This window comes from Babylonia areolata, chromosome 20 (assembly GCF_041734735.1).
Source record: "Babylonia areolata isolate BAREFJ2019XMU chromosome 20, ASM4173473v1, whole genome shotgun sequence".
In the NCBI taxonomy this organism is placed as follows: domain Eukaryota; kingdom Metazoa; phylum Mollusca; class Gastropoda; order Neogastropoda; family Buccinidae; genus Babylonia; species Babylonia areolata.
In genome coordinates, this window is record NC_134895.1 from 49579064 (window position 1) to 49597578 (window position 18515).

Here is an 18515-nt window from a genome sequence, read left to right on the forward strand (position 1 = left end):
GATAATACTGTGACCACCGGGGATGTTACTTTTGTGATGACAGATATCAGTGATAATAACGATAATACTGTGACCCACAGGTGATGACAGGTATCAGTGATAATAACGATATACTGTGACCCACAGGTGATGACAGATATCAGTGATAATAATGATAATACTGTGACCCACAGTTGATGACAGGTATCAGTGATAATAACGATATACTGTGACCCTCAGGTTGTGATGACAGGTATCACTGATAATAACAATAATACTGTGACCTCCGGGGATGTGACTTTTGTGATGACAGGTATCAGTGATGATAACGATAATACTGTGACCCACAGGTTGTGATGACAGGTATCAGTGATAATAACGATAATACTGTGACCCACAGGTGATGACAGGTATCAGTGATAATAACGATAATACTGTGACCCACAGGTGATGACAGGTATCAGTGATGATAACGATAATACTGTGACCCACAGGTGATGACAGGTATCAGTGATAATAACGATAATACTGTGACCCACAGGTGATGACAGGTATCAGTGATAATAACGATAATACTGTGACCCACAGGTGATGACAGGTATCAGTGATGATAACGATAATACTGTGACCCACAGGTGATGACAGGTATCAGTGATAATAACGATATACTGTGACCCACAGGTGTGATGACAGGTATCAGTGATGATAACGATAATACTGTGACCCACAGGTTGTGATGACAGGTATCAGTGATGATAACGATAATACTGTGACCCACAGGTGATGACAGGTATCAGTGATGATAACGATAATACTGTCACCCTCGGGAATGTGATGATGGATATCACCAACAATAACAACAATACTGTGGTGACGGTGACAGGACAACCAGCTGAAGGTGATCGAGTGCAACGTGCGAGTGTCGCGGTCCTTCCCCTTCGTGTCCAAGGCTCTGGACCATGACTTTGTTGCCATGGCGACGCGGGTCATCATGGGAGAAGCCGTGGAGCCTGTCAACGTGCTGTACGGATGTGGGCGCGTTGCTGTCAAGGTGAAGAAGGAAATCATGTTGTGTTGTTTTTCTTTGATTTCTTCGCGTGTAAAGCAGCTCGTAAGTTGGTATGAGTTTGAGTATTTATATGTTATACGGATTTCCGTATTGGTTTATTAGCTGCTTTTTTAATGCTTTTTTTTCTTCTTCTTTTTTATTTTTATTTTTATTTTTTATACTTTGTTTTGGTATCAAGACAAAGACTTCAGTTGAAGGAAAGCGTGTGCTGTATACACCTGCCATGGTTTTTGTTGACCCCCCCACACTCTACCCCACAAACATGAATTGCTGTGTCGTGTGTTGGTAGGTGATGTGAATATCTGTGTGTTGGCAGGTGATGTGAATATCTGTGTGTTGTGCGTTGGCAGGTGATGTGAATATCTGTGTGTTGTGCGTTGGCAGGTGATGTGAATATCTGTGTGTTGTGTGTTGGCAGGTGATGTGAATATCTGTGTGTTGTGTGTTGGCAGGTGATGTGAATTATCTGTGTGTGGTGTGTTGGCAGGTGTCAGTTGATGTGTGCTGCGTGTTGGCAGGTGAGGTGAAATATGTGTTTTGTGCGTTGGCAGGTGACATGAACTGCAATGTGTTGTGTCTGCAGGTGACATGAACTGCAGTGTGTTGTGTGTCTGTAGGTGACATGAACTGCAATGTGTTGTGTCTGCAGGTGACATGAACTGCAGTGTGTTGTGTGTCTGCAGGTAACATGAACTGCAATGTGTTGTGTCTGCAGGTGACATGAACTGCAATGTGTTGTGTCTGCAGGTTGCATGAACTGCAATGTGTTGTCTGCAGGTGACATGAACTGCAATGTGTCTTCAGGTGACATGAACTGCAATGTGTTGTGTCTGCAGGTGACATGAACTGCAGTGTGTTGTGTCTGCAGGTGACATGGACTGCAGTGTGTTGTGTCTGCAGGTGACATGAACTGCAGTGTGTTGTGTGTCTTCAGGTGACATGAACTGCAATGTGTTGTGTGTCTGCAAGTGACATGAACTGCAATGTGCTGTGTGTCTTCAGGTGACCTGAACTGCAATGTGTTGTGTGTCTGCAGGTGACATGAACTGCAGTGTGTTGTGTGTCTTCAGGTGACATGAACTGCAATGTGTTGTGTCTGCAGGTGCCGGTGTTCTCCTTCTCCCGCCTGCAGGGAGCGGACGTGTTGCTGGGTGTGGAGATGGCCAGCACGGGAGAGGTGGCATGCTTCGGGGAGAACCGCTACGATGCCTACCTCAAGGCCATGCTCAGCACTGGTTTCCAGATCCCCAAAAAGAACATCCTGGTGTCCATCGGCAGCTACAAGGTCAGAAATAATTATAATGATGATGTTACGAATGATATGAATAATGTGAATAATGGCAATGATAATGACGGGCGCAATAGCCGAATGGTTAAAGTGTTGGACTTTCAGTCTGAGGGCCTGGGTTCGAATCACGGTGACGGCGCCTGGTGGGTAAAGGGTGGAGATTTTTACGATCTCCCAGGTCAACATATGTACAGACCTGTCAGTGCCTGAACCCCCTTCGTGTGTATACGCAAGCAGAAGATCAAATACGCACGTTAAAGATCCTGTAATCCATGTCAGTGTTCGGTGGGTTATGGAAACAAGAACATACCCTGCATGCACATCCCCGAAAACGGAGTATGGCTGCCTACATGGTGGGATAAAAACAATCATACACGTAAAAGCCCACTCGAGTATATATGAGTGAACGTGGGAGTTGAAGCCCACGAACGCAGAAGAAGAAGACAATGATAATTAGTATTTATATAGTGTTAGTGCTGTAGCGAAAGTATGTGATCATTACATGTGTATGATTTTGATCATTGTTGGGTTATGCTGCTGGTCAGGCATCTGCTTGGCAGATGTGGTGTAGTGTATATGGATTTGTCCGAACGCAGTGACGCCTCCTTGAGCTACTGAAACTGTGCAGTTTGTTGTTGTGCAGTGTTGTTATGGTGGTGTGTAATTGGTTGTGGCGCAATAACGTGGTGGTGTCATGGTGGAATGATGTGCAGTTTGTTGCGGTGCAATATTGTGATGATGTGCAATTTGTTATGGTGCAGTGTTGTTGTGATGTGGTGGTGTTACAGTGTAATGATGTGTTATAATGTTGTGATGTACAATTTGTTATGGTGCAGTGTTGTTGTGATGTGGTGGTGTTACAGTGTAATGATGTGTTATAATGTTGTGATGTGCAATTTGTTATGGTGCAGTGTTGTTGTGATGTGGTGGTGTTACAGTGTAATGATGTGTTATAATGTTGTGATGTGCAATTTGTTATGGTGCAGTGTTGTTGTGATGTGGTGGTGTTGTAGTGTAATGATGTGTTATAATGTTGTGATGTGCAATTTGTTATGGTGCAGTGTTGTTGTGATGTGGTGGTGTTACAGTGTAATGATGTGTTATAATGTTGTGATGTGCAATTTGTTATGGTGCAGTGTTGTTGTGATGTGGTGGTGTTGTAGTGTAATGATGTGTTATAATGTTGTGATGTGCAATTTGTTATGGTGCAGTGTTGTTGTGATGTGGTGGTGTTACAGTGTAATGTGTTATGTTGTGATGTGCAATTTGTTATGGTGCAGTGTTGTGATTTGGTGATGTGATGATGATGTGGTGCAGTGTAGTTAAGCTGTGATTTGAAATTGTGATGTGGTGCCATGTTGTGGTGCAGTGTTGTGATGTTGTGGTACAATGTTGTGATGTCAGAGCAAGATGGAGTTGATCCCGGCCATGCACTCTCTGGAAGAAATGGGTTACAAGCTGTTTGCCAGTATGGGCACTGCCGACTTCTACAATGAACATGACTTCAAGGTACAGCCTCTTTCTATGCTTTCTTTTCAGAGGGAGAAGGAAAGGGTGTTGCTGGGTACAGAATGCTTCGTGGATTGATGGGGTGGGAGGAGTGTGTTATTGGCTTAACAATGCTTTGCTACATTTTAAGGGTGGGTTGGTGGGAGGAGTGTCTGTTGGTTTTACAATGCATTGCCTCATTTCAAGGGTTGGAGGGAAGAGTGTGTTGTTGGGTTCAAAATGCTTCACTATGTTCGGGGAGGTGAGGGTATGGGTGTTCGGCGAGGGAAAGCATGCAACCCATCATGATAAAATTAGTTGCGCTGTGAAAAAAAGAAAAGTTTTTCAAGGATTTTCAAATGCTCCTCCATCCGTTGGCCCAAACGGGCTAGGTAGTCTTGTGCGCTGTCATAAGACATGATCCACATGTGGCAGAACATGGCATGATAACATGCTGCAACAGAAGTATCTAATGCACACACAGAAAATTAACCGCTTGGTGCACAGGTTGTAACACAAGCGAGGAAATGCACTAAGGGAGGCTACTGTCTGCAGTTACTTTTTAACTTTTCTGCTCGGTGGAGGGGAGCAGTGGTTTGCACAGGACACAAATACGACCCCTTCTAGAGTCTGAACCCGAGGTAAGTATGTTAAATTGAATGTAACTTTAGGAAGCGTCCCTTTGTCAGGGATGTTGAAACACTAGTGACCCATCACCCTGCCCTCACTCCCTCAGATAAAGGCGGTGGACTGGCCATACGAGGACACAGGTGAGGACCGCAAGACCAACGGGGGCCAGACGACCATCGCCCACTACCTGGCGGAGAACATGTTCGACCTGGTCATCAACCTGCCCCTGAGGAACTCTGGGTCGTACCGGGCCTCCTCCTTCGTCACCCAGGGCTACAAGACGCGGCGCATGGCCGTCGACTACTGCGTGCCCCTGCTGACCGACGTCAAGTGCACCAAGATGTTCATTGAGGTCAGTGCATTCGTTGAGGTCGGTGCGTTTGTTGAGGTCGGTGTGTTCAGTTTTGGGGGTGTCCTAAATGAACGAGAAGAGTGCGTTCAGTTCATTGCACCAAGTTGAGGTCACTGCACCAAGATGGGCTCACTGCACCAAGATGAGGTCATTGCATCCAGATGAGGTTACTGCACCAAGATGAGGTAAGTACACCAAGATGAGGTCATGATAGCTGATTCAGGGCATTAAATATTCATTGAGGTCTGTTTTCATTAAGGCCAGTGTTTTCATTGAGGTCAGTGTGTTCATAGAGGTTAGTGCTTTCACTGATGTGAGTGTGATTGTTGTCAGTGTTCACTGAGGTCCTGCCGCCAAATGTTCATTGAACTCAGTGCATTCATTAATATCAGGGCACCGAGGTGTTCATTGAGGTCAGGTGCCAGGATGTTCATTGAGGTCATTGTATTCATTGAAATGAGGTCAGTGCATTGCTGCTTTGTGTGTTTGAAGAGCCTATGTTTGCTTTTGAGAATAAAATCATGTTTAAACAAGAATACTGATTGAGGTCAATACAGTAAAACGTTCATTAAGATCAGTGTGTTCAATGAATTTTTGTTTGTTTGTTGGCCGGTGTTTTATTTCTGCATCGCAGGAAGTTGAACAGCGCATGTATGTTGTTGCTGACAAGTGATATGTAACGGTGTTTATGTGGGACATAAGGGGACATTCGGTTGTTTTTTTGCAAGCAGTTATTAAAAAAAAAAAAAAGAATATAACTTCACATTTTACTGTTTTTTGTACGTAGCTTTTGCTTGTGTGTATGTGCTGGTGTGTGTGTGTGTGTGTGCTTGTCTTAACATTTTTTCAGTATGTTGGATGATTTTTATTTTGTACTCTGTACTGACTTCTAATCAGCAAAAGATTTCCAGTGTAAAAAAGTTATGTGAATGCAAACAAGGTAGCTAAGCTTATGATGTAGGTGCATGTGTGTGTGTGTGTGTTTGGCGAGAGTGTGTGTTGTGTCTGTTGTGTTTGTGTGTGGTTTGTGTTTTTGTGGTGTATTTAGTCTGATTTCATGTCTTTCCACTTTGTTACATTAGTGGTGTGTTTTGTGCTGGTGTGGGTGTGTGTGGTGTCTGGTGTAGGTGTGGGTGTGTGTGGTGTCAGGTGTGGTTTGGGTGTGTGTAGTGTCTGGTGTAGTTGTGTGTGGTGTGTGGTTTGGGTGTGTGTGGTGTCTGGTGTAGGTGTGTGTGGTTTGGGTGTGTGTGGTGTGGGTGTGTGTGGGTGTGTGTGGTGTCTGGTGTAGGTGTGTGTGGTGTAGGTGTGGGTGTGTGTGGTGTAGGTGTGGGTGTGTGTGGTGTCTGGTGTGGTTTGGGTGTGTGTGGTGTCTGGTGTAGGTGTGTGTGGTTTGGGTGTGTGTGGTGTCTGGTGTAGGTGTGTGTGGTGTCTGGTGTAGGTGTGGGTGTGTGTGGTGTCTGGTGTAGGTGTGGGTGTGTGTGGTGTCTGGTGTAGGTGTGTGTGGTGTCTGGTGTGGGTGTGTGTGGTGTAGGTGTGGGTGTGTGTGGTGTCTGGTGTGGGTGTGTGGTGTCTGGTGTGGGTGTGTGTGGTGTCTGGTGTAGGTGTGTGTGGTGTCTGGTGTAGGTGTGGGTGTGTGTGGTGTAGGTGTGGGTGTGTGTGGTGTCTGGTGTAGGTGTGTGTGGTGCCTGGTGTAGTTGTGGGTGTGTGTGGTGTCTGGTGTGGTTGTGTGTGGTGTCTGGCGTGGGTGTGCGTTTTGTGGGGGTGTGTGGTGTGCGGTTTGGGTGTGTGTGTGCGGTGTCTGGTGTAGGTGTGCGTTGTGTGGGTGTGTGTGGTGTCTGGTGTGGGTGTGTGTGGTGTCTGGTGTGGGTGTATGTGCATAGTGTGATGTGTGCTGCACATTGGATGCGGCCTGGTTTGATGTGTGCTGTGTTTTCTGCAGGCTCTGCGGCTGTTGAAGACCAACCCGCCAATGAAGACACACATTGACTGTATTTCTGCCAAACGTGTCATTCGCTTGCCAGGTGAGTTGGTACACACTGTTGCCATGTGTGCTGTCTGGGTTCTGGGTTACACTGCAGTCTACAGTGGTAAAGAATCAGTTGATATTAAGATTTTAATCCTTCATATATATCTGAACATTTGAAAGAAAAAAAGATTTTAATCCTGTGGTATGTGTTAAAATTATCGCATGATTTTTTTTAAGTTCAGTATTTTGAGAAATACTGTGTGAAGGAAAGCTACTTGTGTTAATCGCCTGCTTTGAAATCCTTGATCCCATTATCGGTTCACACTGGAGACACGCACTAGTTAGCACACTTGTGCATGTGGGTAACATTTCCGCTAATTTGGTTAGGATGTGGACTCTTGAACATTGGTGAATATTTATTTGTACACATCTCAGGCACTCGTTACACAAACGCTTGAACGTTCACGAATGTAGACCACTTGCACACACACTCGTTACACATACACCCACATTAGTACACAGAGCCAACACTTTCTGTTGCCAATATAGTAACTGGCTTGTGGCAGGTCTGATCGACGTGCATGTGCATGTAAGAGAGCCCGGGGCGACACACAAGGAGGATTGGAACTCGTGCACCAAGGCGGCACTGGCCGGGGGATTGACCATGATCCTGGCCATGCCCAACACCAACCCTCCCACCGTGGATGCTGCTGCTCTTGGTCTGACTCAGAAGGTAGGAGTGTGTTGTGTTGTGTGTGTGTGGTGCATAGTGTGTGTGTACTGTGTAGCGTGTGTGTGTGTATACTGTGTAGCTTGTGTGTGTGTTGGTGTGTGTGTGTGTGTGTGTGCTGTGCAGTATGTGTGCTGTGTAGTGTGTGCTATGTAACACCAGCACACATACAAACATGTAGAGAATACACATCCTGACATGTGTGACGTGTGTGTGTTGAAGTGTGTGTTTCCCTATGACGATTGCAACCTGTGTGACGTGTGTGTTGAAGTGTGTGTTTCACTATGACAATTGCAACCTGTGTGACGTGTTTGTATTTGTATTTGTATTTCTTTTTATCACAACAGATTTCTCTGTGTGAAATTCGTGTTGCAGTATGTGTGTCTCCCTATGACTAGATACCAGTGTGATGTGTGTTGCAGTATGTGTGTCTTTCTATGACTAGATACCAATGTGACGTGTGTTGCAGTATGTGTGTCTTTCTATGACTAGATACCAATGTAATGTGTGTTGCAGTATGTGTGTCTATGACTGTATACCAGTGTGATGTGTGTTGCAGTATGTGTGTCTTTCTATGACTAGATACCAATGTGACGTGTGTTGCAGTATGTGTGTCTTTCTATGACTAGATACCAATGTGACGTGTGTTGCAGTATGTGTGTCTTTCTATGACTAGATACCAGTGTGACGCATGTGCGTGTTGCGGTCAGCGTCGGGGCACTATGATTGGCGACCAGTGTGACACGTGTTGCAGTGTGTGTGTCATTATGGCTACCAATGTGTGTATTCCTCTCCCTGTGACTGGCTACGCATGTGTGTGTTGCAGTGTGCGCGTCAGGGCGCTCACTGTGACTACGGGCTGTACCTGGGGGCCAGCAGCACCAACTTCACAGGACTGCCGGCCCTGGCCTCGCAGGCTGTGGCCCTCAAGATGTACCTCAATGAGACCTTCACCACCCTCAAGCTGGACGACATCTCCGTCTGGATGAAGGTACGCAGCAACAGGCCCACATGTCTGTTGGTTTTGGAGGGTTGGGGGCAGACTCTTGTATGGTTTTGGAGGCTTGGGGGGAGGCTGTTGTATGGTTTTGGAGGCTTGGGGGGAGGCTGTTGTATGGTTTTGGAGGCTTGGGGGGAGGCTCTTGTTGTATGGTTTGGAGGCTTGGGGGTAGGCTGTTGTGTGGTTTGGAGGCTTGGGGGGAGGCTGTTGTTGTATGGTTTTGGAGGCTTGGGGGTAGGCTGTTGTATTGTTTTGGAGGCTTGGGGGGCGGGCTATTGTGTGGTTTGGAGGGTTGGGGGGGGAGTCTGTTGTACGGTTTTGGAGGGTTGGGGGCAGGTTGTTGTATGGTTTTGGAGGCTTGGGGAGCAGACTGTTGTGTGGTTTTGAAGGCTTTGGGGGGAAGGCTGTTGTGGATGTTTGTGTGAACATTTCTTCTTTTTCTTCTTCTTCTGCTCAACTCTGTGAAGAGTCTTTGGCGTGCCGCACAGAACTGTTCACCAGATTCCCCCAGGTCTATCAGTTGTGTGTCAAAGCCTGGGTCTCTTCTGATGGTTGCCCTGTCCATTCTGCAGTTGTCAATTTATCATTTCTTTCCTTCTGTCTCCCTACTCCAGTGGTTCCTTGGAGGGTTGTGTTAACACGGCCATTGAGTGTGGTGTGTTGTTGCATTTCAAATGCTGTGTGTGTTGTGTTGTGTGCTGTGTTGTTGCATTTCAAATGCTGTGTATGTTGTGTGGTGTGGTGTGTTGTTGCATTTCAGATGCTGTGTGTGTTGTGTTGTTTGGTGTGTTGCAGCATTTGAGTGCTGTGTATATTGTGTTGTGAGTTGTAGCATTTGAATGTTGTGTATATTGTGTTGTGTGGTGCGTTGTAGCACTTTGAACACTGTGTCATGTAGTGCGTTGTAGCACTTTGAACACTATGTTGTGTGGTGTGTTGCGGCACTTTGAACATTGTGGTGTGTGGTGTGTTGCAGCATTTCAAACACAGAGTACACTGTATTGCAGCATTTCAAACACTGAGTACACTATATTGTGTGGTGTGTTGCAGCATTTCAAACACTGGGTACACTGTGTTGTGTGGTGTGTTGCAGCATTTCAAACACTGAGTACACTGTATTGTGTGATGTGTTGCAGCATTTCAAACACTGGGTACACTATATTGTGTGGCGTGTTGCAGCATTTCAAACACTGGGTACACTGTGTTGCAGCATTTCAAACACTGGGTACACTGTATTGTGTGACATGTTGCAGCATTTCAAACACTGGGTACACTATATTGTGTGGCGTGTTGCAGCATTTCAAACACTGGGTACACTGTGTTGCAGCATTTCAAACACTGGGTACACTATATTGTGTGGCGTGTTGCAGCATTTCAAACACTGGGTACACTGTATTGTGTGGTGTGTTGCAGCATTTCAAACACTGGGTACACTGTGTTGCAGCATTTCAAACACTGGGTACACTATATTGTGTGACGTGTTGCAGCATTTCAAACACTGGGTACACTGTATTGTGTGGTGTGTTGCAGCATTTCAAACACAGAGTACACTATATTGTGTGGTGTGTTGCAGCATTTCAAACACTGGGTACACTGTGTTGCAGCATTTCAAACACTGGGTACACTATATTGTGTGACGTGTTGCAGCATTTCAAACACTGGGTACACTATATTGTGTGGCGTGTTGCAGCATTTCAAACACTGAGTACACTATATTGTGTGGTGTGTTGCAGCATTTCAAACACTGGGTACACTGTTTTGTGTGGTGTGTTGCAGCATTTCAAACACTGGGTACACTATTTTATGTGGCGTGTTTCAGCACTTTGAACACTGGCCACGCCACTTGCCCATCTGTGCCCACGCTGAGGGGGCGACCATGGCAGCCATCTTGTTGGTGGCCGACCTCTTTCAGCGCCCTCTGCACGTCTGTCATGTGGCCAGGAAGGGGGAGGTCAGGGTTGTTCTGTGTTTTGTGTGTGTGCATGCGCATGTGTGTGCGTGTGCATGTATGTGAGTGTGCATTGGTTTCTTTTTCTGCCACTGCTTTGAGGGATAGAGGGGTGACACTCAGGTGAAACAGCAATATTCAGAGGTCATCAGCAAGGTCACACAGGTGAAACAGCAATATTCAGAGGTCATCAGCAAGGTCACACAGGTGAAACAGCAATATTCAGAGGTCATCAGCAAGGTCACACAGGTGAAACAGCAATATTCAGAGGTCATCAATATGGTCACACAGGTGAAACAGCAATATTCAGAGGTCATCAGCAAGGTCACACAAGTGAAACACCAATATTCAGAAGTCATCAATAAGGTCACACAGGTGAAAGAGCAATGTTCAAAAGTCAGTAAGTTCAGCGTCAGGTTTGGCGCTGCAACAGTGTAAAGAGGTCTAGGTGCACATTTGGAAATGTTCATAAATAAACATAGACTTACAGGTGTACATTCTGAATGTCTACTTTTGGAACTGTTTATAATAAAAAAAAATCATTGTCAGTACATCACACTCACTCACTCACTCACTCATTCATTTGGAACTACTCATACAACAATCACAATAAAGACATCAAGGGCTCACAGTGTCTGCTTTTGGAACTACTCATCATTGCAAAGACGTCTAAGGTGCATGTTCACAGTGTCTACACGTATTATATATGTCTGTAGATATATATATACTATGATGACGATGGTGATGACTGGTGTGCAGATTGCCGTGATTCGCTCGGCCAAGGAGCGCGGTCTGCACGTGACCTGTGAGGTGTCCCCCCACCACCTCTTCCTCACCGCCGCCGACGCAGAGAAGATGAAGGGGAGGAGGGGGGATGTGTGTCCCCGTCTGGGGACAGCCGAGGACCAGCAGGCATTGTGGGACAACATTGACATCATCGACTGCTTCGCCACCGACCATGGTCAGTCCGATGACGTGTTTCAGGGTTGATATTGAGTCGTGTGAAAGTCTGGAAAAGTCTTGGTCAGGGTTCATGTAGAGTCATGAAGTCTGGAAAAGTCTTGGTCAGGGTTCATATGGAGTCATGAAGTCTGGAAAAGTCTTGGTCAGGGTTCATGTAGAGTCATGAAGTCGGAAAAGTCTTGGTCAGGGTTCATATGGAGTCATGAAGTCGGAAAAGTCTTCGTCAGGGTTCATATGGAGTCATGAAGTCTGGAAAAGTCTTAATCAGGGTTCATAGTCATGAAGTCTGGAAATGTCTTGGTCAGGGTTCATGTAGAGTCATGAAGTCTGGAAATGTCTTGGTCAGGGTTCACATGTAGTCATGTGAAAGTCAGGAAATGTCTTAGGGTTCATGCAGTCATGAAGTCTGGAAATGTCTTAGTGAGGATTCATGTAGAGTCATGAAGTCTGGAAAAGTCTTAGTCAGGGTTCATAGTCATGAAGTCTGGAAAAGTCTTGGTCGGGGTTCATATCGAGTTGTGAAGTCCAGAAAAGTCTTGGTCAGGGTTCATATCGAGTTGTGAAGTCCAGAAAAGTCTTGGTCGGGGTTCATATCGAGTTGTAAGTCTGGAAAAGTCTTGGTCATGGTTCATATCTAGTTGTGAAGTCTGGAAAAGTCTTGGTCAGGGTTCATGTAGTCATGGAAGTCTGGAAAAGTCTTGGTCATGGTTCATGTAGTCATGGAAGTCTGGAAAAGTCTTGGAAAAAAATATGTCTTGCCCTTCAGGATTTGGAAAAGTTTCTGGAACACTTAACCAGAGCATTCACAAAACAAGTGATGAAAGTTTAACTCTCTCCATACGAATGGCGAAAGAGACGACATTAACAGCATTTCACCCCAATTACCATCATCAAAATATTGCAAGTGGAAGGCTCTTACACTGAAGAGGTGAATGTTGACAAAGAATACCACAATTCTGACGACGGAAGCAGGTTGGGTCATTCAGACACCCACTGGACATCCGAGGGGTCTGTGTAGAGGAGAAGAGAGGACTGGCCGTACTGAGTGAGTTAACATTGATGCAAGGGTATCCACCAATCCACTAGTCTTTCGTCAGTGGTTAGCACACAGATATTTCATTCTGTTTTGTATTGTGTTTGGAATGGAAAATTTTTCAGTCAGTGAGGTGTCTGAACATGACGTAATTTGTTTGAAACAGGTGCCTGTCCGACTGCAGTGAGGTGTGCTTTGTGGTGATCACTGTGTGCAGGGCACTGACCTGGTGCTTTCACTGAGCACTGCCGCATTGTGGCTCTGGGCTGTAATCCCTGATTTAATTACACATACTTAACTCACTCAGTACGGCCAGCCCTCTCTTCCCCTCAACACAGACCCCTCGGATGTCCAGTGGGTGTCTCAATGACCCGACCTTTAACTTCTGTCGTCAGAATTGTGGTATCTTTGTCAACATTCACCTCTTCAGTATAAGAGCCTTCTGCTTGCAATATTTTGATGGTGGTAATTGGGGCGAAACGCTGTTAACGTCGTCTCTTTCGCCGTTCGTATGGAGAGAGTTAACCGTGACCCACTAGTGCAGACTCCGGCAGGGGTCTGACATTCCTGTCCTGTGCAAACTACTATCCGCCTATGTGGAGAAAACGAAAGTAGCTACGGCCGATAACCTCCCGGAAGTAGGTAGCCTCCCCTTTGCGGGCTATAATCCCTGATTCTACATGAATTCTATGGTTGATGGTGCAAAGGATGGGAAACATGTTTTAGTTTTTCACTCTTTTTGTCACTGTTCAGATGACTGACACGTTTGTAAAGAAAGCAAACTAGTGTGCACTGCCTGAATAGTTTTCTGCAATCAGAATGATTTATGGTTTGTTTGTTTTTTTTCTAAGCCCAGATATAGAAACACCCTCCAATTTCCTTTACAAAACATATACTTTCTTTTCTGTATCTCTTAACGGATTTCGTGTGTTTTTTTTGGTTTTTTTTGTTGTTGTTTTTGTTTGTTTTTCTTTACTACCCCTGAATCCCCAACAAAGAGAATGGATGGTGGTTGCAACTATAGGACAGTGATTATGACTGAAGGAAGGAAGGAAAGAGGGAAGGAAGGAAGGAAGGTAGATGAACGGACAGTGTGTTGTGCCCCAGCAGCCCCCGCACAGTGTAGGACAGTGATTATGACTGAAAGAAGGAAGGAGGGAAGGAAGGTAGATGAACGGACAATGTGTTGTGCCCCAACAGCCCCCTCTCCCCAGTGTAGGACAGTGATTATGACTGAAGGAAGGAAGGAAGGAGGGAAAGAAGGAAGGTAGATGAACGGACAGTGTGTTGTGCCCCAACAGTGTAGGACAGTGGTTATGACTGAAGGAAGGAAGGAGGGAAGGAAGGAAGATGAACGAACAGTGTTGTGCCCCAACAGCCCCCCACAGTGTAGGACAGTGATTATGACTGAAGGAAGGAAGGAAGGAAGGAAGATGAATGAACAGTGTTGTGCCCCAACAGCCCCCCACAGTGTAGGACAGTGATTATGACTGAAGGAAGGAAGGTCGATGAACGGACAGTGTGTTGTGCCCCAGCAGCCCCGCACAGTGTAGGATAGTGATTATGACTGAAGGAAGGAAGGAGGGAGGGAAGGAAGGAAGGTCGATGAACGGACAGTGTGTTGTGCCCCAGCAGCCCCGCACAGTGTAGGACAGTGATTACAGTGAATGAAAGGAGGGAAGGAAGGTGAACGGACAGTGTGTTGTGCCCCAACAGCCCCGCACAGTGTAGGATAGTGATTATGACTGAAGGAAGGAAGGAGGGAGGGAAGGAAGGAAGGTCGATGAACGGACAGTGTGTTGTGCCCCAACAGCCCCCCACAGTGTAGGATAGTGATTATGACTGAAAGAAGGAAGGAGGGAAGGAAGGAAGATGAACGGACAGTGTGTTGTGCCCCAACAGCCCCCCACAGTGTAGGACAGTGATTATGACTGAAGGAAGGAAGGAAGGTCGATGAACGGACAGTGTGTTGTGCCCCAGCAGCCCCGCACAGTGTAGGACAGTGATTACAGTGACTGAAGGAAGGAGGGAAGGAAGGAAGGTGAACGGACAGTGTGTTGTGCCCCAACAGCCCCCCACAGTGTAGGACAGTGATTACAGTGACTGAAGGAAGGAAGGAAGGTGAACGGACAGTGTGTTGTGCCCAAACAGCCCCGCACAGTGTGGAGGAGAAGGACAGAGAGGTGCCGCCCCCTGGCTTCCCTGGGTTGGAGACCATGCTGCCTCTGCTGCTGACTGCTGTGTCCGAGGGACGTCTGTCCATTGAGGTGGGGCCTGCTGCTGCTCTGTGTGTGGGGGGTGGGGGCGATGTGAGAGTGTGGGTGTGTCAGTGTGGGAATGTCGGTGGGTGGGTGTGTGAGTATGAGGGAGAATGTGGGTTTGGTCTTTGAGTGAGTGTATGTGTGTGTGAGAGAGAATATGGGCATGTCAGTGGGTATGGGTGTGTGTGAGAGAAAGTGTGGGTTTGTCAGTGGGTGTGAGTCAGTGTGTGTGAAATTATGCATGTCAGTGAGGGTGTGTGGGTTTGAGAGAGTGTGGGGCATGTCAGTGGGTATGCCTTGGTGTGTGGGGAGGCATGCTCAGGGTTTGTATATGTTTTCAATTTTTGCTATATTTCTTTAAAAAAAATAAAAAAAAGTTTCTGTCAGGTGATGGGTGATAAAGCACATAAGTGATATGATGAAGCCATACCAGCACAAAAGTGTGTCATCACAAGTCACTGGGAACATTGGTGATTTTGATTTTTTTTTTTTTTTTTTTTACATTCGTTATCAGTTGCATTGGTATTTTGTTTTGTTTTTTTTATACTTTTTTACATTATCAGTCGTTGTTCTTGTTAAATAAAGCATCTTGACCATCCTGCTACTTTGCTCCACTGACTGTATGTACATGTGTATGTATTCAGCTTCACTGTCAGCAACAGTTTACCTCATGATTTTCGCCACTCCCTCATTTCAGTCTTTTGAAACTGGTCTGAAAACACATCTTTTTGAAAACGCCTGTGCGTAGACCTTACATGTCTTTCTATTGACATTCAGCTATAACCCATGCAAACTCTGTGTGTATGTGAGTGTGTGTGTATGTAAATAACTAACATAATACATAGTTTGTGTATGCGTCTGTGCGCGCGCGTGTATATGATAAAGTAATGTAATACGTGTTGTCTTTGAATCTGTTTTATTTTTTTGTGCGTTAAATCTTTTGTTGTGTATGTGTGTTTAATGTTTTTTTTGTAAAGCGCATTGAGCTCCCTTTAAGGGAGGAAAGTGCTCAACAAGTACCATAAAGTTCGGTCTATAAGCCGCAACTTTTTACTCCAGCTTCAACCTCTGCGGCTTATACAATGATGCGGCTTATTTGAGGATTTTAACGATCCCGGGAGTGTCACGTTCTCGTCTATTCTTAGCTGCCCTTCAACTCACCAAAATCATGATTTCTGTCCATGAATTTTTGGATGAGCTTCAGGATAGTGTGCTAACTGTTCATGTTTTATAAATCAAATCCGCACACATTAAAGCCTTCAGATCAGCATTCAGTTCTACTCTGCTCAAGCGTACACCCTCATCATGCCGAAAACGCGGCGTTATGCCTATGATGCAAATTTCAAATTGAAGGCGATCAACCTAGCAGGCGACAGTGCAAGTGACAAACCAGCAGTGACCTCCACCTTCATGTTCATGAAGTGAAAGTGAGGCTGAAGTCAGTGGCAAGATGGCGGAGGAAGCTGTGCTGGTTCTCTTCAACTCAGACACTGAAGACGAAGATTTCAGTGGATTCAGTGAGCAGGTTGACATTGAATAAATGAGACTGTCCCTAAATTATGGTTCTTATTTTCGTTGTGTTTAATATTTTTTGTGGCACTAGCAGTATTTTCGCTTGCTTTTCTTTGTGTTGTTCCCTCTTGTGTTTATTTCATAACCGACAATATTGACAGCTTTTCTGTAGTATCAGTATGTGTTCCGGTACTGGAAATAAGTGCGGCTTATAAGCCAGTGCGGCTTATGTATGTATAAAGTTCAATTTTTTTCCAAAATTTAGTGGGTGTGGCTTATATACCAGTGCGCTCAATAGATTGAACTTTACGGTATTCATTATCATAATTTTCAGGACATCGTCGCCCGGCTGCACACCAATCCACGCCGCATCTTCAGCTTGCCGGAACAGCCGGACACGTTCGTGGAGGTGGACATCGAGAGTCGCTGGACCATCCCCGAGGCCATGACCTTCACCAAGTCCCAGTGGACGCCCTTCGCCGGCCGCCAAGTGTGTGGGACGGTGCGCCGCGTCACCCTGAGAGGCAAGGTGGCCTACATCGATGGAGAGGTGAGGGGGTGGCTATGTGCTGGCTGCTAGGGGTAATTAGACTTGGAGAGGTGAGGTGGTGGCTACGTGTTGGCTGCTAGGGGTAATCGGACTTGGAGAGGTGAGGTGGTGGCTACGTGTTGGCTGCTAGGGGTAATCGGACTTGGAGAGGTGAGGTGGTGGCTACAGGTTGGCTGCTAGGGGTAATTGGACTTGGAGAGGTGAGGTGGTGGCTATGTGTTGGCTGCTAGGAGTAATGGGACTTGGAGAGGTGAGGTGGTGGCTACGTGCTGCCTGCTAGGGGTAATCAGACTTGGAGAGGTGAGGTGGTGGCTATGTGTTGGCTGCTAGGAGTAATGGGACTTGGAGAGGTGAGGTGGTGGCTACGTGCTGCCTGCTAGGGGAATTGGATTTGGAGAGGTGAGGTGGTGGCTACGTGCTGGCTGCTAGGGGTAATCGGACTTGGAGAGGTGAGGTGGTGGCTACAGGTTGGCTGCTAGGGGTAATCGGACTTGGAGAGGTGAGGTGGTGGCTACGTGCTGCCTGCTAGGGGAATTGGATTTGGAGAGGTGAGGTGGTGGCTACGTGCTGCCTGCTAGGTGTAATGGGACTTGGAGAGGTGAGGTGGTGGCTACGTGCTGCCTGCTAGGGGTAATAGGACTTGGAGAGGTGAGGTGGTGGCTACGTGCTGCCTGCTAGGGGTAATAGGACTTGGAGAAGTGAGGTGGTGGCTACGTGCTGCCTGCTAGGGGTAATCAGACTTGCTGGTGGCTACGTTTTGGGTGTAGTGTGCTCTGCTGAAATGTGTGTGTTGGTGTGTGGAAAGGTAGCTGACATGCATTGACAAGGTGAAATGTGTGTGTTGGTGTGTAGAAAGACTGACAAGGTGAAATGTGTGTGTTGGTGTGTGTGGAAGGGTAGTTGATAACTGACCAAAGGTGAGATGGTGTTGGTTGGTGCTGTGACAGTTAGGCAATCGTTATTGAGAAGAAAGGGGTCTTCCACCTGAGAGATGCTCATTTGAGTATTATTTTTATACTTCAGACATTTCCAGAACTATTCAGTCGTTTTTTCGTGTTTGTTAAACCAAACTTGAATGATGGAAAAATCAGAATTGATCAGTTTTTGTTTTTTTGGTTTTTTTGTAGATGTGCGACATCAATGGATGGCTTTATGTGGAGAAGTACTTTGTGCCATCAGCTGAAAGCTTATTGGGGCATTGAAGGGGTTAAATTGATGGTCATTTGCGTGCTGTGTTGTGCAGGAGTTGTCATGTGTGTGTTGTGCTGTGTGGATCAGGTGCTTGTCCCCCCTGGCTATGGAACAGACGTGCGGTCTCTGCCCCTGCCAGCAGTGCTGCCCCCGCCTCCACCCTCCCCTGGCGCGGAGCCACTGATGATCAACATCCCTTCGGGCGTCGTGTCGCAGAATGTGTCGGAGCCATCCAGTCCTCGCAGGATTCCTGCCCTACCCTTCCCTGATAAACCCATACCTGTCCGACACCTGTGTGAGTACCCTTTTCTGATGAACCTCTACCTGTCTGTCACCTGTTTGAGTCCTCCAGACTGATAAACTCCTGTCTGTTAACACCTGTGTGAGTACCCTTCTCTGTTAAACCCCTGTCTGTTGACACCTAAGTGAGTACCCTTCTCTGTTAAACCCTTGTCTGTTAACACCTGTGTGAGTACCCTTCTCTGTTAAAACCCTGTCTGTTAACACCTGTGTGAGTACCCTTCTCTGTTAAACCCCTGTCTGTTGACACCTGTG

General features: G+C 46.4%; 1 protein-coding gene across 5 annotated transcripts in view; it reads left to right on the forward strand.

Moving 5' to 3' along the window:
* The window catches only part of LOC143294688 (multifunctional protein CAD-like), a 107569-nt gene that overhangs the window by 51922 nt on the left and 37132 nt on the right, over positions 1-18515 (forward strand). For all 5 annotated transcript variants that reach the window (XM_076606081.1, XM_076606083.1, XM_076606084.1 and 2 more), the window contains exons 25-36: positions 863-1030; positions 2151-2333; positions 3741-3845; positions 4561-4806; positions 6746-6827; positions 7339-7505; positions 8329-8493; positions 10322-10453; positions 11210-11411; positions 14598-14713; positions 16554-16769; positions 18048-18255. In XM_076606081.1, the coding sequence (XP_076462196.1) occupies positions 863-1030; positions 2151-2333; positions 3741-3845; positions 4561-4806; positions 6746-6827; positions 7339-7505; positions 8329-8493; positions 10322-10453; positions 11210-11411; positions 14598-14713; positions 16554-16769; positions 18048-18255 (1990 nt within the window). The remainder of the gene's footprint in view (positions 1-862; positions 1031-2150; positions 2334-3740; positions 3846-4560; positions 4807-6745; positions 6828-7338; positions 7506-8328; positions 8494-10321; positions 10454-11209; positions 11412-14597; positions 14714-16553; positions 16770-18047; positions 18256-18515) is intronic.